The sequence below is a fragment of the Prionailurus bengalensis genome, chromosome B2 (genome assembly GCF_016509475.1).
Source record: "Prionailurus bengalensis isolate Pbe53 chromosome B2, Fcat_Pben_1.1_paternal_pri, whole genome shotgun sequence".
NCBI lineage: Eukaryota > Metazoa > Chordata > Mammalia > Carnivora > Felidae > Prionailurus > Prionailurus bengalensis.
The window spans coordinates 25,653,957-25,677,857 of NC_057349.1; the positions used below are offsets into that span (position 1 = coordinate 25,653,957).

At 46.0% G+C, this 23,901-nt stretch overlaps 1 protein-coding gene and 1 pseudogene across 5 annotated transcripts; one reads left to right on the plus strand and one right to left on the minus strand.

The window, feature by feature from the left end:
- Positions 1-2,772: 2,772 nt before the first annotated feature.
- LOC122490425 lies at positions 2,773-7,708 on the plus strand (annotated as a pseudogene).
- Positions 7,709-7,878: 170 nt separating this feature from the next.
- NQO2 (N-ribosyldihydronicotinamide:quinone reductase 2) lies at positions 7,879-23,295 on the minus strand. Of its 5 annotated transcripts, none has more exons than XM_043590941.1 (8): positions 23,087-23,295; positions 18,077-18,215; positions 15,704-15,868; positions 13,767-14,004; positions 13,446-13,576; positions 10,918-11,031; positions 9,859-9,960; positions 7,879-8,153 (listed from the first exon to the last, which is right to left on the minus strand). In XM_043590941.1, the coding sequence occupies exons 3-8, from the start codon at positions 15,791-15,793 to the stop codon at positions 7,977-7,979; spliced, it is 852 nt and encodes a 283-aa protein (XP_043446876.1). In that variant the 5' UTR covers positions 15,794-15,868; positions 18,077-18,215; positions 23,087-23,295; the 3' UTR covers positions 7,879-7,976. The 5 variants fall into 5 exon arrangements, with proteins under 5 accessions (XP_043446876.1, XP_043446874.1, XP_043446875.1 ...); XM_043590939.1 differs by having other exon boundaries at positions 18,073-18,215; XM_043590940.1 differs by having other exon boundaries at positions 15,704-15,928; positions 18,073-18,215.
- Positions 23,296-23,901: the final 606 nt, after the last annotated feature.

Genomic DNA, 23,901 nt, shown 5'->3' on the forward strand with positions numbered 1-23,901 from the left:
GAGATGAATAGAAATCAGACATACCATTCTGAGTCTGGATCAGCCCCAGGACTCTTGGGGATCCCAGATAGTATTTCAGACTGTTTCTGGGACCTTAGGAAAAAAAATTACAATTTGACAAGACTAAGGGTCTAGTGGAATCTTGCACATCAGGTGGGGTAACTATGGAAGCCAGATTCCCCTTATTTAATAGATGGGGAAACTGAGGCCCAAACATGTTGATCAGCTTGTTCAAAGTTACTCAGTCAAAAAAAAAAAAAAATCACTCAATTACTGGCAGAATTGGGACTGAACTCAGGTCTCTGTACTGACCTCTGCTGCCTCTCTTGCATCTCCATGTCAGATTTTCCACCTTCTCCTCCTTTGTTCATTGAACACTATATACTTAACCCATTTGGTGAGAAAAATAATGTAATATATTAGTATAAATTTTATTCTAATCTTATATACCTCTATGTATGTTCTTATGTGATCACAATCAGATTTCAAAAGGAATTTGTGTTTTGTTTTCCCTGGAGTATTTTGTGTTTCCATGGAGATACTAACTGTGCTTGTTGGATTATTTAGGATTGCTCTAATTGCAACTGTTATATAAAACCATGTAAGCAAAAAAGGGTTATATGTTGCCTTGTATGGCCGAAGAACTGAAGAAAGGAACCATCAGGCAAGGATGGTTCCAGATGTTCAAAGGATGTCATCGGAAAGCTGTCTCTTTATATAGCGTGGATGAACTTTCCTCAGTGTTGGCTTTCCCTGCAGGCCAATGCTCTCTCTGTCATGGCACTTGGCCATGTCACATGGTCACAGCTCCAGGTCCAGACAAGTGTCTCCTTTCCTGGAAGATCAGTGAATTCCTGAGTTGCTGGGCTGGGCTGGGCTTGTGTGGGGCATGGAACACTGATTGATCAGGTCTGTCAAGTGCCACTCCTGGGTACTAATGACATGTCACACCTATCAAAACCACATGGCTTGGTGAAAGGGCATGATTCCCAAAGGAAAATCCGGGTGTTAGCATCAGAAGAAACAGAAATAGATGTGGGACAGCAAAGGTGGCTGTTCACAACCCCTGCCATCCTAATAGCCCAGTGAGTGACCATGGCATTCTGTCATTACCCCCATCACAGGCACTTAGGTTGCCCAGAGAGGAACCAGATGCTCTGGGTTCAAATTCCACATCTGCTTCTCTATAGCTGTGACCCTTGGGCAAGTGTCTTAATCTAACTCTGCCTCAGTTTCCTCATGTGTAAGGTGGAGACAGTAATAGGACTTGTTCACGGGGTGTTAGGAGGATTAAAGGAGCTAATACACGTGATGAATTTATATCATTCCCTGGCATATGTTACATCCAGCACGTTAGCTATTATTACTCATCATCATAACTACCATTACTAAAAAAGCAAATATTTAATTTAGAAAATGGCATTCACTCTCAGGCACTTCCTTAGAATACTTCCTCCCCTAGTTGGAATTTCCTGGGCAAAGCTCCAGCTGTGTTTCTAGCTCCTGTTATTTACCTCCAGGCGCTCTCAGCAGTACAGAGCCAATCAACAGTGTCACAATCCTAGTGCTGTTGCAATCCTAGTGATCTCAAGCCCTCTAGTCTTGCCTGGAGTAGCACTTTCCTTTAAGGGCAAAACAAAATATCTGGAGCACACATCAGATAGCTGGAGGGCTGACTGGGATTGGCTGGGCTGACCCACGGTTCCTGCGTCTTCCCCAAACTGAATGCTCATAAGCCATCTCTTTCCTACCTCCCCATCTTGCCACAGTATCCTGGGGCCCATGCCCCCTCTTGAGACCTGTGCCTGTTTCCCTCTCCTACACTCTCCAGCTGCCAGGAACTACCCTGAATATCCTGAGACTTTTCTTACACTGAGCAACGTAAGTTTCTTTCGTCTTTACTAACCTCCACCCAAACTAGGTGCGGAACCTAACTACATAACCAAAGAGAACTTTCTGAATCCAAAATAGGCTTCATGCTCCTAAGAAAAATGTTGTCATTGCCTTACATGTGACTGCGGTTATTATGATTACTTTTTCTGTTGACAGCAACTCCTGCAGCCCTGCCAATGCTGTTTTCATTTTAAGTTTTTCAGCAATGAGATCTTAATTATTTTTCATGTTTACTTGGGGGGGTGGGCCAAGAGGGGCAGAGAGAGAGGGAGACACAGAATCCGAAGCAGGCTCCGGGCTCTGCGCTGTCAGAACAGAGGCCAACGCAGGGCTCAGACCCATGAACTGTAAGTTCATGACCTGAGCCAAAGTCAGATGCTTAACTGACTGAGCCACCCAGGAGCCCCTTGGCAATGAGATCTTAAACCTCAGCAATGTACAAGCCTACTTGGTGCTATGGGAGCTACAGTGAGCTACAATAAGGTCCTAGCCCTTGAAGTACAAACAATTTTTGTTGGAAGGCAGAATTAACATCTTTGGCATATGGGAAGCCCAAGTTTTCTCATGGAAGATGGGCTTCTGGAACTCAGGAAACAGTGAGGAGTCATCCCCTTGAACTTCGGTCCTCTAACTCCCTTGTGGGAAGAGGCAGCATCCCCTGGCTGGTCAGACACTCCACCCCTGTGACATTTAAGAGTTGGTGACTTCAGAGACCACGCGGTGTGGCACCTGCTTCCTGCCTTGAGGGGGCCCAGCAACCCCACACGGACTGCAGGATGAGGCTCCAAAGGCGGCTGCGCTTCCTGTCCACCTGTCACACTTGTGGCAGCTGCAGTCCGCTGGGCATGAGGGAGGAGGAGCAGAGTTCATGCTGCCTAAATGGATCTCAGAGGGATCCGTGAAAAGAAGGAAGACAGCTGTTCAGGGAATTTCTCCGTGGGCTGCCTCTTGTCCCCAAACTACAGCCCCCATCAAATGCCAGGGGCCAGTTTCAGCAAGCACGGGACCAGGAGAGAAACCAGGAAGTGAGCAATAAGGTCCAGTCACGCGTCCACACTTTCTGTCCACCTGGTGTGCACAGGGATATACTCTTAGCACAGGGAAACCACAGCCTTGCAGAGAGCCAAACTGCTGCTTGTGACCAAGCCTGGGGCCCCCAGCGGGTGCAGTGCAGACCTTGTTCCTCTGACAGATACTTAGGGAATACCTCCTGGGATGGGGGCTCCCCATACTGACGCAGCTTAAACAAGACTGGTCCCATCCATGCTTTCGTGGAGCCAACAGCCTAGTGATGGACACAAACGTTAATCAGATGGTCCCTGTGTTTGATGTGTATGTGAAAATATCCTCATGTGTTTCTCGAGTAAACAAAACACCACAGAGATTTTTTTTTTTAAGCCAGAAGTACAGGGTATCAGACAGGATATCCAACTCCATGCAAGAGGTTGTGGTGGGTTTCCTTAATCAAGTGACACGGGAGGTGGCCTGGGTGACAAGATGGGGAGCATTCCTGCCAGAGGGAGCAGCCTGTGTCCTAAGATGGAGATGGGCTCTTGGTGGGAGTAAGAAGTCAGGTATGGCTGGGATGGAGACACAGAGTAGCCAGAGTGCCTGGAAAGGAGACAGGGTCACATACTGTATTCACTGTATTCAGCTCAAGGATTCTGAATGTTTTCTGAGAGCCATGAGAAGCCCTTGAAGGATTAATAGGCCTCAAGAGTGGCACAAGCTGTGTGTGTGTGTGTGTGTGTGTGTGTGTGTACTAAAAGAATGTTCTAAGCATTTGTAGAAAATGGGTTCTAAAGGACAAACATGAATAAGGGAAAATTATCTAGGTGGTTGTTGCAATAATCCAGGCAAGAAAAAGCAGCATCCTGGATAAGCATGGTAGAATCATGGATGGAAATACTGGGCAAATGAAATATAGGCAGAAGCTGGAGTCAGCAAGACATGAAGCTTGATTGAGTGGGAGCCCAGATGAGGCCCAGGTTTGGGCCCCAAGCATTGGAGGAATGTTCCTGCCACTTACTGAAGTAAGAGGTGGTGGACGGGGTGTAGGAAGGAGACTTGATTACTGTTGAATCGGAGGTGCCTGGAAGAAAATCAAGTAGAATTCTCCAAGCATCAGAAACTTTTGAGGGATTCTGGAGGCAGAGTCTGACTGGGAAATAGCACCACGAAAGAAAGCCAGGCACAGTGAAAATACAAAAATGATGTCAGGCCTCGGACCTTAACTGGCAACACTGAGTCCGGGCGGAGTAAGCCAGCCCCTCCTTGCTCGTCTGGAGCTGCTCCCAATCTAGGCGGGACACATGGGCAGCAAGTACAACTGAACAATGCAGGGGTTAGGGCACCAGCCACCACCCCCAGGGAGCCAAAAATCTGCGTGTAACTCCTGACCCCCCAAACTTAACTATAATGGGCTACCGTTGACCAGAAATATAGTCTATTAACACACATTTTGTCTGTATTTACTACATTCTTACAATAATACATTTTTCTTAAAATTTTCAGTATGTCTAATAGCCAAAGTATGGAAAGAGCCCAAAAGTCCATCAACGGATGAATAGATAAAGAAGATGTGGTATATATATACAACGGAGTATTATGCAGCAATCAAAAGAATGAAATCTTGCCATTTGCAACTATGTGAATGGAACAGAGGGTATCATGCTAAGCGAAATTAGTCAGTCAGAGAAAGACAAATATCATATGACTTCACTCCTGTGAGGAATTTAAGATACAAAACAGATGAACATAAGGGAAGGGAAGCAAAAATAATATAAAAACAGGGAAGGGGACAAAACATAAGAGATTCTAGGGGCACCTGGGTGGCTCAGTTGGTTAAGCATCTGACTTCGATTCAGGTCACCATCTCATGGTCCGTGGGTTTGAGCCCTGCTATCAGCTCAGAGCCTGGAGCCTGCTTCGGATTCTGTGTCTCCCTCTCTCTGTCCCTCCCCAACTCACACTCTGTCTCTGTCTGTCTCAAAAATAAATAACACTAAACACAAAATTTAAAAACAACATAAGAGACTGAAATATAGAGAACAGAGGGTTGCTGGAAGGGTTATGGGAGGGGGGAATTGGCTAAATGGGTAAGGGGCATTAAGGAATCTACTCCTGAAATCATTGTTGCACTATATGCTAACTTGGATATAAATTTTAAAATAGAAAGAATAAACAATAAGATATTACTTCAACATTTTTTTTTCAGTAGGTCTAGGCTACACAGTTCATCTGTGAGTTTTTTCAAATTGTTGTAAATCTCCAAAAATTTTTCCAGTATATTTATTGAACAAAATCCACGTGTAAGAGGAACTGTGCAGTTCAAACCTGTGTTGTTCAAGGGTCAGCTGTGCTTGGATGAGGAACCTGCAAATGAGCAATTGCAAATTCGAGAACTATACAGAGACACCAAGAATTCCAGTGGAGAAACCCAGCCTTTCGAGGAGCAGCTGGCTGACATCCTTGCAGGCAAGAAGGCTTGGTTTCAGATCACTGGAGACTTCATGCCTGCATATTAGGCTAATGATGGTTTCTCAATGATGGCAAATCTGCCACCAATGCTAAAAAAAAAACCTCTGCAGAGAAACACCCCCAATCCACCAATCTCAAAAAGGAGAGAAAAAAGAAAGCCTTCATGTGGAAAACAGAGCTACAAATATAAATGCAACTGGTTTGCCTACAGACATTATGGTGGAGGCATTTATACAACTTCTGACTTGGCATGATTCTGAGATCTTCAGAGAGACTTTATGATCAAGTTTTACAAAGGTAACAAGGAAATCTTAAAGCAGATGGGCTTTGCAGTTATTTGAAGAGGGAATCTGGATTGTGCAATGCTTTTGCATGAAGATGAAATTAGAAGCTAGAAATCACATATTGAGGTAGCTAAGTTTCAACTGGAGGGGAATATGAGGCATCAGAAAGGAAGAGGTGCAAGCCCCACAGGAAGGATCTGGTTCTGGAATAAAAGCACCTGGACTGCTGGAACATCCTTAGTGCCCCATGAGGGAATGGTCATCACCAAAGTGTTTCATCCTATGGATTTTGAGGATGGTCCATTGGTGCTGATCACGGTCAGAGAAAACCTTTGAGAGTGTTCAAAGCTTGGGTCAATCAGGAATCTCCTTCTCTTTAAAAGACACCAGATGGCATAACCTCGGTGTCTTTGAGGAAGCTATCTTTGTACTCAAACCTTCGATGGAAGGTGGTGTGATGGTCACAGGACCCCTGTCTAAACATGGGATGGGGCTACAGATGGCCAGGCTGAGAAGACCCATGGGATTCCTATACAGACATGGGGTGGGGCTATAGATGACCAGGCTGAGAAGACCCCAAGTGTAAGAGCAGAACAGCTTTGTGGAAGTCTTCCTTCCATATCCTGAGGCCTACAGAGGTGTTCAATGTTCAAATACTACCTTTGCTTCAAAAAGCAAGGCCTTCTAAGGTAAGGCTTTTCCAGAGCACCCTAGCACATCCAGGATGAATGCTCAAGAAGCCACAACTAACATGGCATTTGAAGAATCTATCCATGGAAAGATATTCGAAAAATGGGAAGATGGGAGAGATTTTGAAGATGCTTCCGAAAAAAGATGCTAAAAAACATGGCCCCCAAAAAGTCTGCAGAAGGCAGTTCCAGAAGTCTGAAGAGAACAGTTTCGAAAGAAGACCTTCAAAAAAGACTCTGAAGAGAAAAAAACAAAAAAGTCTGCAGGCAACCCTGAAAAGCAAACTGAAGAAGAAGACGTCTTGGAAAGAGAATCTGAAGATTGCTCTGAAAAGGGCTTTGAGGAAGACTCCAAGAAATAACGAGCAGAAAATGGTGTTGAAAAGGAGTTAGGAAGGAACCATCCTGAGAAATGAGAATCTGGGGATGGCGGCTCTGAGTGGTTGGTGGGGAAGGCTGTGTGTGAAGATTCAGATGGAAAGGAGACACACACAGAGAATTTGGTTGATGATGGACCAGACGGAAACAAGAAGAAGAAAATGCAGATGGAAAAGGATCTGAAGATGCTGAGGAAGAAAGAGGCGGAGCAGGTGACAGGCTGCTCAAAGATGAGGGTGCCAACAAGGAGTGTGATGAGGAGAGTCCGGTGAGGAGTGGTGTGGGGAGTCTGATGTGGGGACTGTGGGTGGGACTGGGGATGCTAAGGAAGGAGGGCCCCTGTGCATAGGCAGTAGCTCGGTCCTCAGAAGTGAGGAAGAGATTTAATCTCTTAAACTTGCTTTTAGGGAGACCCCTCCAGCTACATGTGCCTACGCTCCAGGGTAATCACTAGTAGTGTTACATGAACACGTGCACAGGGGTAGGGCGCTCAGAGTGACACCTGGAGATTTTCTTTTTTTTTTTTCCCTTTAAGTTTATTTAGACAGAAAGAGAGAGAGAGAACAAGAAAGGGGCAGAGAGAGAGAGAGGATCCCAAGCAGGCTCCACACTGCCAGTGCAGAGCCCAACTTGGGGCTCGATCCCACAAACCATGAGATCATGACCTGAGCCGTAATCAAGAGTCGGACGCTTAACTGACTGAGTCACCCAGGAGCGCTCCTTGGAGATTTTCATTGTAACCTGCACTCAATGATTTTAAATGCATGTGAAACAGCTGTTCAGTGAAAACTTCATAGCCATCATGCATGCAAGTAAAAAGAAAAAAAAAAAAAAGGAAGAAATAAGTCCAAACGCAGCACTAAAACACTAGCTATGAAAGATTAAACTTTCCTATGAAAAAATAGAAATTTCCAAGTTGAGTTATGAAATTAAAAAAAAAAAAACTATGCCATTCCAGGAGAACTGTTTGAACACAAGAATACCCATGAAGGTTGAAAACAGGGAGATGGAAACCTACTGGCAAAGAAAAGCAAGCCTGGGTGAATAATGTCATCCATGAGAGCACCCCCAAGTACAGCCTGCTGATGCTAGATGAAATGCTAGATCTGGCTAAGACACTCAGTCCTGCCCGTCTTTCAATACATCCAGTTTGCTTGGTTGTGACCTTGTTTTATTACAGGACCCTGCTCCCTGTGTATATGCCTGCAGCTCCCCGTGTGCTGCTCCTGTGATGTGGACGTGGCACGAAGCATTACTGCCCGAAGTACCATGGAGGCGTGCAGTCGATGGGCTCTTCCTCCCAGATGGTTTTCAGCCTCTGGGCCCAGGAGGCCACCATCGCCTTTCTCTCTTCTTCTGATGCAATCTCGGGAGCAAAACTGATCTGAGGGGCAAGGACTTTAAATCCACAGAAGTGCAAGGCACCATGCTACAGCCACAAAGAAAGCAAGGAAGTGATTAGAAGACACCCTTTACGTATCATTCAGTTAAATAATCAAAGGCGGGGTGGGAGGTGGGGGGTTGATGGCCTTAAACAAGCCTTCAAAAAATATTAGAACAACTTAATACTATCAGGTAGCCGAAAACAACTGAGCTGCCCTATAACCTTACAACGTGGGCCTTTACAAGTGATGTGAAGAACTTTGGTGGACAGTTGGAAGTTTCAAATCCTCATTGAGGTTAATCTGTAATCTTTGCTTCTGACTCCGATAGTAAACTTTATGGTTTTGATTGATTAGGCAAATTACAGAACAGTCATACAATGGATTATTCTAGAATGATGTGACATTATTCTAGCTATAGTGTATAATCATGGATGGTTGCTCGAGATATGTGTTAAATAAAAATGAGAAATTTGTAGCAGTATTTGTAGTATACCATTTATGTAAAAGACATTGGCATAATAACCCTAATAATAAAAAGCATACATATAAAAATATGCATGGGCCATAAAGAAATACATCAAATTATTAAAAGAAATTATTTTTAAGAGGCGGATTAAGAGGATGTTCTGTTTTATATTTTATAGTCTCATCTTTTTTTTCATAATATGTACTTTTGAAAACTGAGAAAACATATACAAAGATTTTTTAAAAACAAGAAGAATTTAAGCTTGGCTAATAACCTCTAAGAGACCAGTTGACCTGTGGATTAGAGTTTAGGCCTTAAGTTCTCTCTTTCTTCAGCAAAGCATCACTAAATGGAATCACTATCCTGTCTTTCAAAGAAGACAACTTTTTTCTAGATATATCACTCTCCCCCCTCTGCATTCCTTCCCTTAAAACCCTACCTTTGTCCAGACTTGCCCTATCAGGGGTAGGTCAGGGGATGAGGGGCCTACACGCCTGTCTACATTTTTAAAGTAAGCTTGCAAACTGCTGAATATGTGATCTCCTCCTCCCTGGACAAAGGGACAAAGGTCCCTTCATAACATCCTGGAAGAATGGTTTGCATCTAGGTTTCTCAGTCTCCTGGGAGCTCAGAGCCAGGATGTAGCCACCTGACCCAGAGCCTACTCTCTTCCTCCTCACCCCAGCTCTGTGCCTCATCTGCTTATGCTTTGCCCCCTGCCTTCCCCTTCACATATCGCCCAGAGGTGTGCGGAGGCAGGATGATGTCTACCTGGGAGGGCAGGCCCAGAGTCCTGGAAACTTGGAGAAGGGTGTGGCTCTGGGGATAGGGCACAGCCCCTGGCTTCACGGACCCATCACCTGTGGTGGGTGTGAGGCTGTCAGGAATGCTGGCCCTGGGGCACCTCTTGCCTGGGTTCAAGGTTGATGCCCCCTTCACAATGCACTGCCAGTCAGTGTGGACAGCTACCCACCCCCCACCATCCGGTGCTCCGCACACACACAGGGCCACCTTGGGGTGGTTCTATTTACCATAGAGCAGACATGAGCTAACCAGGTCTGGCTTAGCTTCTACCCAACAGTATCAAAGGCTATCATTATGTGTTTTCCCCACGGGCCAACTTTTCCAGTGCTAAGTAAGAAACTGAAAAAGGCAAAATGTTGTAACTTCTTGTATTCAGGTGGTAGATAAAATGGTCCGGGTTTCAGGCTTACATCACATCTTATTTTACATCTGGGGGAGCTGGTAGGGGGAGCGGAGGGGAGTGGGGGTGCAGCAAGTACCTGGAGGGGCCATAGGAAATATCGATAATCTCCGCTGACTCCGGTTTTCATGTACATCTCGGCTGTGCCCCCCGTGGTTAATGAAAGGAGGGCCAACTTATTCTGTGGAAGAGAAAGCAAATGCATTTGTGTGGCCTCCAGAGGAGACAAATGTGACCCCAGCACCAAGGTTCATAACCACTGGGAGGGAAAGCCTGAGGTAAGTTCCCTGCAGGGATGGACAAATGATAACATTCTCATCTGCCAAGCCCAGCCACAAGTGGCAACCATGTCCAACAGGGATGGAATGGACCATATGGACACAGGGCTTGGATATGACCTGACTTCTGGTAGAGAGCAGGCCTGGGACACCATGTGGGAGGTGGGTAAGGCCCACCTGCCAACATCAGGGGCTGCTGTGAGGGCAAGTGAGGTCCCTGACACACAGGACCCTGACACAAGGGATCCTGGCACACAGGACCCTGACATAGAGGTCCCTGACCTACAGGACCATTCACTAAATGGTACTATTTCACCAACTAAGATGAATCTTTGTGACTCAATGTTTTCTTTATAAACACTTATAAAAGCATCTTCTGAGGCTTTTATAATTTAAAATATCATTAATTTCAGTAAATTATTTAGTATGAAATTCATAGCTACCGTGCACTGTGCATCTACCAGGTTCCATGCAATCCTCACCCTGTAACATGGGTGTTACATCATCTTGTTTTTTGTGGTACGAATGTGAAGCTCAGAGAGGTGAACTAGTGTGAGGTCATGGCTCACCTCTGCAGCACAGAGAAGACGCCCTCTCCTGAGCCAGAGCTGACCACCGTGCAGTCCTCCAGCCCTCCTGCCACACTAATTCCAGGCCCTTCCTGGCCACACATGTACCCCTCACTAGACGAAGCCCTGTGACTTCACAAACTTCACTTTTCTTACCCAGGTACAGGACGTAGGGTTTTGCACATACTTGGTGCTCAATCAGTGTTTATTTACAAAAAAGCAAACTAGAAATAGAACCTGATGTGACGTGCCCCCAGCAGTACACAGTGATCCTCATCCCGGAGTACATACCTTGAGGAAACCGGAATCATAGAATCCTGGGATGTCGAAGGCAAACCCCTGGCACAGCACCCTGTCCATCCAGCCCTTCAGGATAGCCGGCATGCTGAACCAGTACAGCGGGAACTGGGGACACAACACGGGGAGAAACGAATGCTGCGGGCAGTCTCGGGCTTCATATTTGGTGCTTCAGAAGGAACCCCACTGTCTTCCTCTTCCCAGATGGCTGGGCAGGCGAGTGTAGTAAGAGGGCAGCACAGGCAGGGTGTTTCTTCCCTTTCACTCTGACGCACCCAGTGTGGACAGGATGATGGTGGGGTGGAGCGGGCCAGAGCTGACAAGGGTCCTGGTTGCTGTTAACAGGTGGCTCTGCGTCCCCAGGGACAGACCCTTGGGCTGGTCCCTAGGCAGGTGGGGAGGCACTGGGGCGCTGATGGACACTGGCTCTGTGGCAGCTGTCCTGTGACCGACCCAATCAGGGGGCACAAGAGGAAGGGTGTGGAGAAGAGTTTGTCCCTTTATGTGCTGGGGGTGAATTGCTGCCATCTAGGAGTCACGCTGAGTTAAGTTCTGAGAAGCTTCGGATTTTGATACAAATTAAAGTTTATCCTTAGATTCTACACACCAGTGTAAGATGTCCCTAAAGTCCTCTCTGGTCCTCATGGAAGCCCTAACACTATATCCAATATCATTATCAATGAAAGGAGATGAACACAGATAATAATCTGTTACCAAAGGCAGAAGGAAGCCCATGCTTCATGCACTTTTGCTATAAGTCTAACACAGGAGTTGACATTGAAATTTAAGCTCCATAGCCCACTGCTGTGTGATGCTGGCATGTTACTTAGCCTCTCTGTGCCTCCTTTTCCTGATCGGCAAATAGGGCTAGTACAAGTTACTAGCTCACAGCATTGTGGGAAGGATTCAATGACTCATTACAGTGCTCTGAACAGAGTCAATGCTGAGTGAAGGGGAGTTGAGATCATGACTAAGCAGTAGTGATGAATGAAATTTTTTCGGTGTTGAATGACAATGCAGACCCTCTGGGCAAACTATCAGGAAAGAGGAAAAGCAGAGGGAAAAAAGCTGTGAAATGCAGTAGGGAAAAAGAAAGACCAGCACAGAAAGAACAAGCTCTGGCCTGCTTTAGCTATCCAGCTACAGGAGTGGAGGAGGAGACGGGGGAGGGGAAACGGGCTCTGCGTGGTTACCCACCCAATCCCAGGGAGATAGGAAGAGAAGAGCGAGAGCCAAGTATGGTTCCGCCTAGTCCATGTGCCCAGACTGCTCAGCAAGTTGTGATAGAGCCCTCCTGTCCTGGCAAGGCTATTACTCTGGAAGCTAAAGCACATGACAACCAAGGTGTATGGCCCTGGGACCCAGCCATATGCAATTAGGATAGAAGAACATCTTGCACTTTGACCAGATTAGCAGCTCCAGGTTGCCCAGTAAAGGAAGGGACGGTGCCAGGAAGGGATGGATGGAGGCAGCCTGGGCAGGGCGGAAGGGGACAGGTAAAGCATCCCCTCCTCTCATATGTGCAGGGTGATTTTTATAAAGGACATGCTGTTTCACCTGCAAACTGATCACATCCCTGCCCCTCACCCTCACATGGTGGTCTTGTTCTCCCGCCTGCTCCTCGCCCTCAAGCAGGGTTAACAGAGACAATTTGGGCCAATCAGATCCATCTTGGAGATTCTGGATCTAGAGACCTCAGTCCCGATGTGCAGTGAGAGAGGAGAACAGAGGTGGCATGCAGACAACAGCAGATGAGAATCAGAGGGAAAGGCCAGAGGGGTCCCAGCACCCAGTTTCACCACCCCTGAAGCCCAGCTGGCCTGCCTGTCCCTGAGTTCCAGGAGACCCGAATGACCAGGGCCCTTAGAATAAATTCCTTCTTTCTAGTGGACTTGGATTTCTGTCAACCCAACAGCTCCAGGAAAGCACAGGTTTATTTTGCTGCCAGGCTCTTGGTGAGCTCCACGAGTGCATGCCTGTCAGGCTGTGGCAGGCAGCAGCCTTGACGAGTGAGAGCCCACAGAAGCAGTGTCCTGGCTCCGTCTGCAGTGAGTCATGGCTTGGGGACAGTTTGTGAGTGAATACATGGAAGGTGGGTGGGTGAGGCAACCAGTGACAGGAAGGAACTAAAAGATTTTCCTCTTAATAATCAGGATGTTTAAGGCAGGACTTGCATTTGGCTTGAACTACCTTGACAAACACTCATGTAGACAAATCTTGTTTTCATGCAGCCTCTGCACGTGTAAGGTGGGCATCAGAAGGGAATGAAGGCAGCGCCACCTGCATGATGCAGGCATTTCTTGGGCCACTGGACTAACGGGAAATTACTATTTACTTGGGAGTCGAGATTTTGAGTGACCAATAGTGGCTACATGAATGTCCTTACCCAATTAGACATAAATAAGTGTGTGAATGTGCTAAAAACATTAATACCATTTCTAGGAGTGTGAAACTCCATACCTGGAAAGAGCTTGTACACAGAAGGACTCTAATTCATTATAATAATTAGACGAAACACAAACCTGAAATATCACTAGATCAGCTTCCTGAACCTTTTTCTGCTCGTCAATTATGTCACTGGTCAGAGCCCCCTTTTTACAGGCTTCGTATGCTTCCACCCCATAATTGAAGAACTCAGGATTAGAGACAGCACCTGGAGAAGAACAGGTGATATGTTCTTGCTCTCATGTATGCACCCACAGCCCATCCTGGCCAATCCCACCAGCATCACTGCCACCTGGACTCCCCAAAGCAAGTCACCAGGCATTTATGGAGACTCCAATAGGCGTTGGGCCCTGGGACCAGGCTATGGAAATAAAAAGAGAGGAAGCTACTGTTCTTACCTTCAGGGGACTCAAAGTCCAGTAAGAGAAGTAGATAAATAACCAAATGATCAACACACAGAACAACAGTTAGCTGGCTCAGCCTAAAGCTATGGTCGGATAAGCCTCGCATCTTATAATCAAGATGCACGTGGTCTAACTCAGGACAGCAGTGGCTGGCTCTCCTTGGGTGCATTGTCAATGAGCCCAGTTTAGGGCTTTGAAGATGGAGTAGGAGTTCACCAGGCAGTCTGGAGCACTGGAGGGAAGACAGAGGACACTCTGGGCAAAAGACAGGGAGAAATCAGCGTGTCCAAAAACCACACCAGCCCAGAAAAGGGCCACCAGAAGCACCTCTCGGGAAATGGGTGAGAGGCCAGGAGGGCTGCAGGTAACCTGAATGGAGAGATAGGTCAGCTCTCATAAGCCTGTCTAAGGAGCTTGACTTTTTCCTGCACACAGGAGGCCATACAATTTAAGCAGGGAAAATAAATAAATACTCCAAATTCGGTTTGGAAAAGCTCACTGTAGCAGCAGTGATTCAAGAACAAGTGTGGTGGGCAGCAGGCAGTCGGGCAGCAGCAGTGGGTACGAGGAGGGGCCTTGGGCTAGAACTTACAGCACTGCCCGTGACAGCTAACATGAAGGAGGAGTTATTCTGATCTACACCTTCAGTTGAAATCTGGCAGCCAAAAAGATTCATCGGAGGCATGAATCAGAATTAACAGTAGCTTACCATTTACTGAGGACTTCCTACCTATCAAGTGGTGTACTCTACACACATTACCTTTTCTATCTTTATAATAACCATTAAGTGTAATTCCCAGTCTACCAGAGAGGAAACTGAGACTTTAGAGAGGCTGAGCGACTCGTTCAACACTACAGAGGTCTTAGCAGCCAGCAGAGGTAGGATGACGAGACCAGGTGTGAACCACTCCACCACATGGAGTCTGGAGAGCGGCAGACAGACCCCTGGCCGTGTGGAAAAGAACCAGAAAGAAAACTGAACCCACAGTCCTCCAACAGATTTGTAATTCAGAAATATTTCAGTGTTCTTTGTTTCCTCTTTTAACCTACTTGTATTTGATTTTCATTTAAAAAGCACACTTTGGGTGTGTCCTATGTATAAGGTTTTGTATTGACAAGAAACCCAAGGATGGTAACTGCTATTAGTGAAGAGATTGCGTTCTCTCAGGCAGGTTCCGGGTAGGGTTTTGGCCACTCACCGTATGTGGAACCTACAGCAGACACTGGGGCGGTTCTGATAACGGTAAACAGAGATAATAAAATCTGCACAGGCCAAATATATTCTAATATTAACTACTAGAAAAACAGAGGTGAAATTATTATTTGCACATGATTTGACTGTATATTGGGAAAGCTCCAGAGAATAAAATCTACTACAAAGAGCGAGAAAATTAGTAGTGGCTGGATACACACACACCACAGAGGCACACAGAGAGGCACACTTTCTTCATGCAGAGAAACAAAAACCAGCTAACAAGAACTGTGCAAGGTCTGTATGAAGAAAACTTATAGAGATCTGTAGGGTTGAAAAAGAAGATGTGAGGAAATGAAAAGGCACACCATTCTCTTGGATAAATAAAAGTTCACCTGTAACTGTATTGGGATCTCAATGAAAATATCATCTGATTACTTTTTGAACCTGGAAAATTAATTCAAAAGATTTTATAGACAAGTCAATGAGAAAATGGAGAATATGCCCGTAATTGCGTTATACAGGACAGACCATCTCTGGAGGGATACAGAGAAAAGTGGGTACACTGGTGACCTTGAGGGCAGTGAAACTAGGTGGGTCGGGGCCAGGGATGGGAAGACCTGCCACATGGACTCTTTAGACTTGAGAATTGGGTATCATGGGCAATGGTAAGTTTTTTCAGAACATTTTTTCAATTAACAAAATAGAAGAAAGTTAAAACATTTAGCCCCTGACTCACCAGTGATATCTTTCCTGGTGGCCCTCGGCTCAAAGTCCATGGCATACAGGTCAGAAACGGTGACAGTGCAGCCCTGCGCGCCAAGTTCATCCACAGCCACTTTCTTCAAGGATCCATTGAAAGACCTGGGTTCTTGGTGCGCATAGACAATGAGAACTTTCTTGCCTAAATTGGAGAAGGGTTTCTCTTGAAGAACAATTCCTCTTTGTCAAAATTCCATGAAGACTAAGACAAAAACGAAATGTATATGTGCAATACAGGCTGAAGTTAAGAAATACCAACCTTTTTTAATGGATGACAGTTTTAAAATAATGAACTTTTTTTAAAAAAATCCAGTTTTAACGTCATTGCTTGAGCTTACTAATACATAGATATAAAATGGGTCATGGTTCCTCAAAAATAACACCACAAATTTAAAAGCCCAATCTACTGTGGTTATCCTCTATAAGAGGTTTTAGCCCTATTTTCCAACATCAAAATAAAGCCACCATAACTGGGGGCACCTGGGTGGCTCAATGGGTTGAGTGCCAACTCTTGATCTCAGCTCAGGTATTGATGTCATGATCCGTGAGAGCAAGCCCTGAGTCAGGCTCTGTGCTGACAGTGAGGAGCCTGCTTGGGATTCTCTGTCTGTCTGTCTCTCTCTCTACCTCTCTCCCTGCTCACTCTCTTTCTCTCTCTCTCTCTCTCTCTCAAAATAAATAAATAAACATTAAAAAAATTAAAAAAAAAAAAAAGAAGAAAGCTACCATAATTAACCTCTCACGCTAACCCTACTGGGCTGGCATCAGCTACTGACACACAGTTCTGCTTCCTTCTCCTCCACGGCCACTGAAATGTGACATGTAAACAAGGTATGGAAATCGGACCCCTAATCCCAGAGGGAGGCAAGGCCTATATGGAATCTGCTCTGGGTGGCTAAACTGATGACAAAAAGGTTCTAAGGAGAGTCAGGTCTTAAAGGTCCTGGATGTATCATTAATACCAATACCCTCTGAAGCAATATTTCCTTCATTCAGAAGATTCTGTGAGATTAGGTACTAGTTTCTTCTGGGAAACAGCTTTGGCCTGGTAATGTCTAAGACAAAAATGTTTGAACTCCTGATTTAAGTTTTTCAGTTTAGGCCCTTAAGGAGCAGATACAAATGTTATTTGAAGCAGACAGTTTGGGGGCATTTAACTGGGTGTAAAGGTTGAATTCCATGAGTTAGGTTAATAGTTAACATTATTGTTACACAGGAATTCTACTAATGGATCCAAACGAAATAATCTCCATCAGCTGTTCTCAAGTAGGGGCAGGTTTGGCTCCCAGGGGGCAGTTGGCCATGTCTGGAGACATTCTGTGTCATCACAGCGAGGGAAGAGGGTGCTGCTGGCATGTAGTAGAGAGACACTGGAACTGCTGCTAAATATCCTACAAAGCACAGGAAAGCACCACACCAAAGGATTATTTGCCTAAAATGTCAGTAGTATTGAGGTTAAGAAACCCTAATCTATGCCATAAGACGTAAAATAAGTAAATTTTTATGTTCCGAAAAGATTTGTATGTCACACTGTTGACAGAAAAAAAGTTGCAGAATGGTGTGTGTGTGTCTGCATGTGGTGAGCAGGGACAAAAGTAAAAATTAAGTCATACTGAATTTTATTTTACTTTTTTTAGTGCTTATTTATTTTGGGAGAGAGAGAGAGAGAGAGAGAGAGAGAGAGAGAGAGAGAGAGAGGAGGGGAGGGACAGAGAGAGAGAGAGAAAGAGAGAATCCCATGGGGCTTAATCCCATGGACTTTGAGATCATGACCTGAGCTGAGATCAAGAGTCGGACACTTAACCGACTAAGCCACCTAGGTGCCCCTGGTCATATTGCATTTTAAACCACAGTTACTCCTGGGGCTCATTCACTCAAGAAGTATTTATTGAGGGGTCCCAGATGGCTCAGTAAGTTAAGGGTCTGACTCTTGATTTTGGCTCAGGTCATGATTTCACAGATCATGAGTTCAAGCCCCGTGTCAGGCTCTGTACTGACAGTGTGGAGCCTGCTTGGGATTCTCTCTCTCCCCCTTTTTCCCCCCTCTCAAATTAAATAAATACATTTTTAAAAAAGTATTTATTGAGCACTAATACAGCCTGGGGATAATTCCAGAGGCTAGAAGCAGAGTAAACAAGATAAGCATGGCCCTCACTTCTAGTGGGGCTGAAATGGGCAGTAAAACGAGGAAGAAAATACAAAACAAGATAACTCCAAATAGTGATTCATGTTAAAACATGAAACAAGTTTTATACATTTCAGTCTTGTTTGGATTTTTATACATATTCAATTTCTAATTAAAATTTGTATTTAAAAATGTTTAATTCCCCCATAGCTAACAGTCACCTGCCATGTTCTAAGAAGTTGGATTCTTCCCCTCTGACCACTGCCAAAGGGAGGGTCTGCTGTTAATCCTGGGCACAGAAGGATTTGCTGTGGCAAGCCCCAGGCTTTCAGCTGTAGTCACTCTTCTCAGTGACCCTGACAATCTGGAAGAGAAAACAAACACTTGAAGGACATGGGGAGAGGTAGTGGTGAGGTCCATGTACCAACTCCAGGCCTCATGAAGGACATGCAAATGTGTCTGGAAAAAAAAAAAAGCCTTCTCAGCAGGGGCCACCTGGAGATTTAGGCCTCAGAGGACAAATCATGCAGGGTGTCAACACCAGTACTTTTTTTTTTTTTTTTTTTTTGAGAGGACCCAGAACCTTCCGTGAAGGCAGCCCTAATGAACAGGTCCTAGAAAATGAGAATGACAAGAAGCAGGAGGCCGGGCCCTGTGTCCTTCCTCCCTCCCCCTCTCCCACATTTTCACTTACTACAAATAATCAACACACACACACACACACACACAAAAAACCCAAATAATCAACACAGCTGAACAGACAAAGGTCAGGAGTACAGGTGAGAAATTCACAGCTACCATGTCTACGTGGTCTGCAAAGTGACAGACAGACAGTGCACACACATGGTGGCCAGCACAGAATAAGACTCTGGAAAAATGTCAGTTCTCCCCAGAGAGCCTCAAAGGCACAAGAGAGACCTGAATCCTACTCCTGGCTAGCCAACTCTGAAATAACTGGCTTCACTCTGGGAGAGACAAGGTATCTCCAATAAACCTACTCCCTCTGCCCCCAAAAAACAAACAAACAAACAAACAAACAAACAATCCACAGCCTGTAAGTCAAGGTCAGTGTGGAGATGCTGTATGATACGTGCTGTATCCACATGACAATTTTAACATATCAGTGCATCTTTTTTTTAAAGTTTATTTATTTATTTTGACAGAGGTAGAAACAGCGTGAGTGGGGGAGGAGCAGAGAGAGCCGGAGACAGAAAATCTTAAACAGGCTCTGCACTGTCAGCACGGAGCCTGGTGTAGGACTCAATCTCACGAAACCCAGAGATCACGACCTGAGCCAAAATCAAGAGTCAGAGGTTTAACCAACTGAGCCACGTAGGTGCCCCTCAGTGCATCTTTATAGTATAACAAAAAGAACAGAGAGACAGAAATCAGGTTTATCCATGGCTACAACTGGAATCTGGAGCAGAGCCTGAATTAGCTTCTTCCTGGCCCTTGCATACCATACCTTCAGCTGTCCAGGAGCCCCAGGTAAAGGGCTGAGATATGCAGAACACTGTGAAGAAGTGGAAGTGGGTTGCAGGGAGATGAACTTCTGTCCTGGGGACAGAAAGGAAAGGAAGTTTAAATAATTGTGGCTGGAGGTGAGTTGAGGGCAGGCAGGGCACTTAAACTGGAGAGTGGGCAAACAGCTCTGATCAGACAGAGGGTGGGAACTCCAAACACCATCATAAACTCAATGGTAATTTAAATCCTTGCCCATTTCTTAAATTGACTGCTGACTGAACAGTTAGAAATCTGCCTCTTTGGCTACCCAACATCCCCTCTTGTTTTTTTAAGAACAGTCTCTGAATTTAGTCATGTGTCAATGTGCCCAGCTAATGACTACATTTCCCAGGCTTCCACTTAGGGGTGGCGAAAGAGGTGAAGCAGAAGCCATTAGGGGTGGCTCTTAGGACATATCCTTGAAGGGGCTGCTTCAGGGGTGGGGAGGGTGGAGGTACCATTTCTGCCCCTGCCACTGGCCTTCATCTGAGCTAGACTGTGGAATGACAGCTAGGGCTCAATTAGCCATCTTGGTATCATGGGGGTAGAAGCTATAGACTAAGAATGGTAGAGCAGAAAAACAGGAAAGGAACCTGGATTCCAGGTCCTTTCTTGGAGCCACGAGATGGTTCTGAATTGCCAATTTTCAGACTTCTTTACATGGGAGATCAAACTCTGAATCCTGTTTAAGTCGTTGGAGTTGACTCTCCATTAATAGCAGTGAATGGGACACAATTCCAACGTATCCATTCATTCAGCTTGGACCTACCCTCTGGCCAGGTACTGCACTAGGTGCTGAGGCTACAGCTGTGAACAACATAGGTGAGGAAAATGGAACTTTATGGGGGGGGGGGGGCTGGGCACACAAAGGAAGCAGGCAAGGAGAGGCACCTGGGTGGCTCAGTCAGTTAGGCATCCGACTTCAGCTCAGGTCATGATCTCGTGGTTTGTGAGTTTGAACCCCCCACATCAGGCTCTGTGCTGAAGCTCAGAGCCTGGAGCCTGCTTTAGATTCTGTCTCCCTCTCTCTCTGCTCCCCAGCCCCGCCCCCATTCATGATCTGTCTCTCTCTCTCTCTCAAAAAATAAACAAACATTAAAAAAAAAAGCAGGCAAGGAAAGCAACCATAAAATTCTAGATAGTGATAAGTACTAATAATAATGCTAAGTGACAGCGATAAGAAAATAAAGTACTTTTGTGGTTAAAATGGCAGGGGTACATTTGTTATTTTAGATAGGATGGTCCAGGAAAGTATCTCTGAACAGGGATGATGATATGGACTCAGTCATGCAAAGATCAGAGGTTCAGGCAGAGGAAATGGCAAGTGTAAGGCCTGAAGTAGGAAATGGCCTGGAGTGTTCGTCTGTGGTTTAAAAAAAAAAAAAAGGAAGGAAGAGTTGGATGGTGGGAGATATGGTCAGAGAGGTGGGGTAGGGTCCGTAGACCAGGGGCAAGGATCGTACTCTAAGGCTAACAGAAAGCCATCAGAGCACCTTAAGCAGGAGAATGACTGGAACTGAGTACCTTTTACAAGGTCATCTGTGTCACTGTAAGCTCAGGGAACACCTTATGCTGAGATCTCATTTTGGTCTGGATAAAATGCTTTTAATTTCAATGCCCATGGCAAGGCATCCCTTCTTCTGTATCCCCAGGCCTCACCATTCCCTGCTGTTTTGCTTGGCCCAGTTTATGTATTTACATCACATGCCCAGACGCTTGAGGAACTTGTTTGTGACTTTCCTCTCATCCATTCTCCTATTTGTGCGGATTAAGAAACAGGCCCAAGAAGTAAGCAACTTGTCCCAAATTACAGAAAAGACTCAAAACCAGACTTTTTACTAGCTATTCAGTGTTCTTTACTCCCGGCTCACTCAACTCCCTTAACACCCCCCTCAACAGCAGTAGTATTCTCCTTTGTTAGGAATGATGCACTTACCCAAGTGGAAAAAGGAACCCTGTGGTCTGCGAAAATTAATAAAGGGAAACCTCATCTAAAATGGAATCAGGACACCCTATAGAGGGGCCTCTCACCCACAAACTTTCCCTCACAGCTTATCTCACATTCCTGGACAGGAAGAAGTTCTCTTTACAACCCAGCAGGAGTAAGAATGATTTTCTTTCTCTTTGGGGAGCAGCAGCCTAGCCAGTAAGAAACTGCTAGGTTTCATTCAGCCAATGAGAAACCATCGCCATCCTGAACTCTTCACTTTCTTCCAATAGAGGAAAAGCAGCCCGTCCCAACTTCCTCCTTTGTCTTTGTAAAGTAGCATACCTCTCCTTTGTTCTCCAGACTGACCTATGGTTTGCCACAGCTTGCCTGTCTCAAATTGCAATTCCTCTGCTATTCCCGAATAAAGTCATTTTGCTGGTAAAATAACTAGCTCTTTTTTAGGCTAACACGTTATAAAACTAGGTATACCCACCTCTGATATTTTTTGTGTATATTATTTCACTTTAATCAGCACCCAGAAGCTATTTCATAATGTTTTCACTTGATTTTTGAGATGTTTAATAAAACGTCTTAAACGTTTAAGCAAACGTCATTTAGAAGGCAGTTGGAAGCCAGCAGGAGTAGCCCTCACACCTATGGCTGGGGCAACTGCAGACATAAGAGGAAGCGATGAACCTTGCACATAGGTATCTACTGCCCTAGCAGGAGGAAGAAAGGTTTCCTCCTGCCCCCGCAACAGCCCAGCCAATGAGAAGCCAGTATTCTTCGACCTCCCACTTTCTGCCAATGGACTTTGTTTCTAACAGCCTTGCCAACCTGCGCTCTCCCAGCCTTCCTCCCCTTTCTTCTGGGGACTTGTCTATGACTTTGCCTAAGCTTGCTTGTCCCAGATTGCAATTCTCCGCAATTCCCAAATAAACCCATTTTTAAAAAGTCTATTCTTTTTTTTTTAATGTTTATTTATTTTTGAGAGAGAAAGAGAGAGAGATGGAGACAGAAGCAGCTTCAACTACCAGCCCTGGAACTCACCAACCAGGAGATCATGACCTGAGCCAGAGTCGGGAGCTTAACCAACTGAGCCATCCAGGCGCCTCCTAAGGCGATTTTGCTGGTAAAATAACTATCATGTTTCTTTTTAAACTTAATATTTCCTACATGCCTCTTTCCATTTAGACAGGCTCCAGAGCCGGTTGTTAAACAGCTACATAACATTTCAATATGTATGCATGCCCATTTGTGATCATTTCTCTCCCTGGGCACCTAAGTAATTTCTCCTACCTCCCCTCACCCCAACTATAAATAGCACTGCTAGCCGAGGTATTGTTTCATACACACTCTTCTTCCCGCACTTCTTTGTCTAATCTCAGAAAAACAAAAAGTTAAAGATTACTTTAATAGTTTCTGCTACAGACTGCCAAGAAACCCTTGGCAAAGGCCAAGCCAAAATAGAGGCGGGCTCCCTGCGGCCAGCACAGCCCCACGCGGCGCCCCTTTGGCCTAAATGATGGCACCTTCCCCCCTCCCCCGTCCAAACTGGCCCTGGGCTGCCCTGTTCATTCGGGACCCGCAGGTAATCACACCACGGACCTCCTCGAGTAGAGGAGAGATTATATAAAACGATTCTGCTAAGCGTTTATAACCGGACCTATCATGCAGTAGGGCTCAGGAAGAGATTCGTACGATCCCAGGATGGAAACGAGGAACAGCCTGCGAAGCCGACAGCAGCGCCCTGTAAAGTGCCCTCCCAAACACCTGCACCCCGGCGAGTGAAGGCAACTCACTCTGCGGGCAGCGCAGGCTTCGGAGAAGCAGTGGCAGGACTCAGCCCTCCGCCTCCGGGAGCGAAGCTCTGGGCTTCCGCGCCCAGGTTCCGGCTGCGCGGGGCCACGCACTCGCACTCGCACGCGCCCGCCCGGCAGAGAGCCGCGGCTGCGCTCTGTGCTGCCCGGACCGCGTGGACTGGAGCGGGCCCCGCAGTTCTCCCGAGCCCGCCACTCCCTCGTCCCAGCCCTCTCCCGGCGCTCCGCCCCGCGCGCCCCACGCTGGGCCCCGCCCTCGTCTGGGCCCCGCCTGGATGGCTCAGGCGGGTGCCCTTCCCCACCCTCGGAAGACCTCTGGCTTCCGAACTGGACGTAGGTAGTAGGTGGCGGGAAAGCCCTCCTGCCCTGTGTCCCTTCCTCTCTCCATCTCTAGGCAAGTATCCAAGTAAAACATGAAGGTCCATGGCGTCAGGCATAGCAATAAAAAGCCATGAACACCCAACAGCCTGTGAGACTCCAGAGAATTATGCCGAGTGAAAAAAGCCAATCCCAAGAGAGTTCCATGATGCATGATTTAATTTATGTAACATTCTTGAAATGACAAATTATAGAAATGGAGAACAGATTAGTGCTGGCCAGGGCTTAGGTAGGGAGTGGCTATAGGGGCAACAGGGACCCTTGTGGTGATGGAAATGTTCTCTGTATCATTGCCAACATCCGGTGATATTGTACTGTAGTTTGACCAGATTTTTTCATTGAAGGATCCTCAAAAAGGACACAAGGGATGTCTCTGTGTTGTTTCTTAAACTGCATGTGAGTCTGCATGTTTCTCAAAA

Bases quoted from the DNA above. Each gene is read 5' to 3' on its own strand.
- NQO2 (XM_043590942.1), bottom strand. From the start codon at position 15,793: ATGAACTTGGCGCGCAGGGCTGCACTGTCACCGTTTCTGACCTGTATG. The intron at 11,032-13,445 runs GTTTGTGTTTCG...TTGTGTCCCCAG, and splicing joins CTGATCTAGTGATATTTCAG to TTCCCGCTGTACTGGTTCAG. The intron at 8,154-9,858 runs GTACTTGCTGCA...TTGTGGCTGTAG, and splicing joins ATTTCCTATGGCCCCTCCAG to CATGGTGCCTTGCACTTCTG.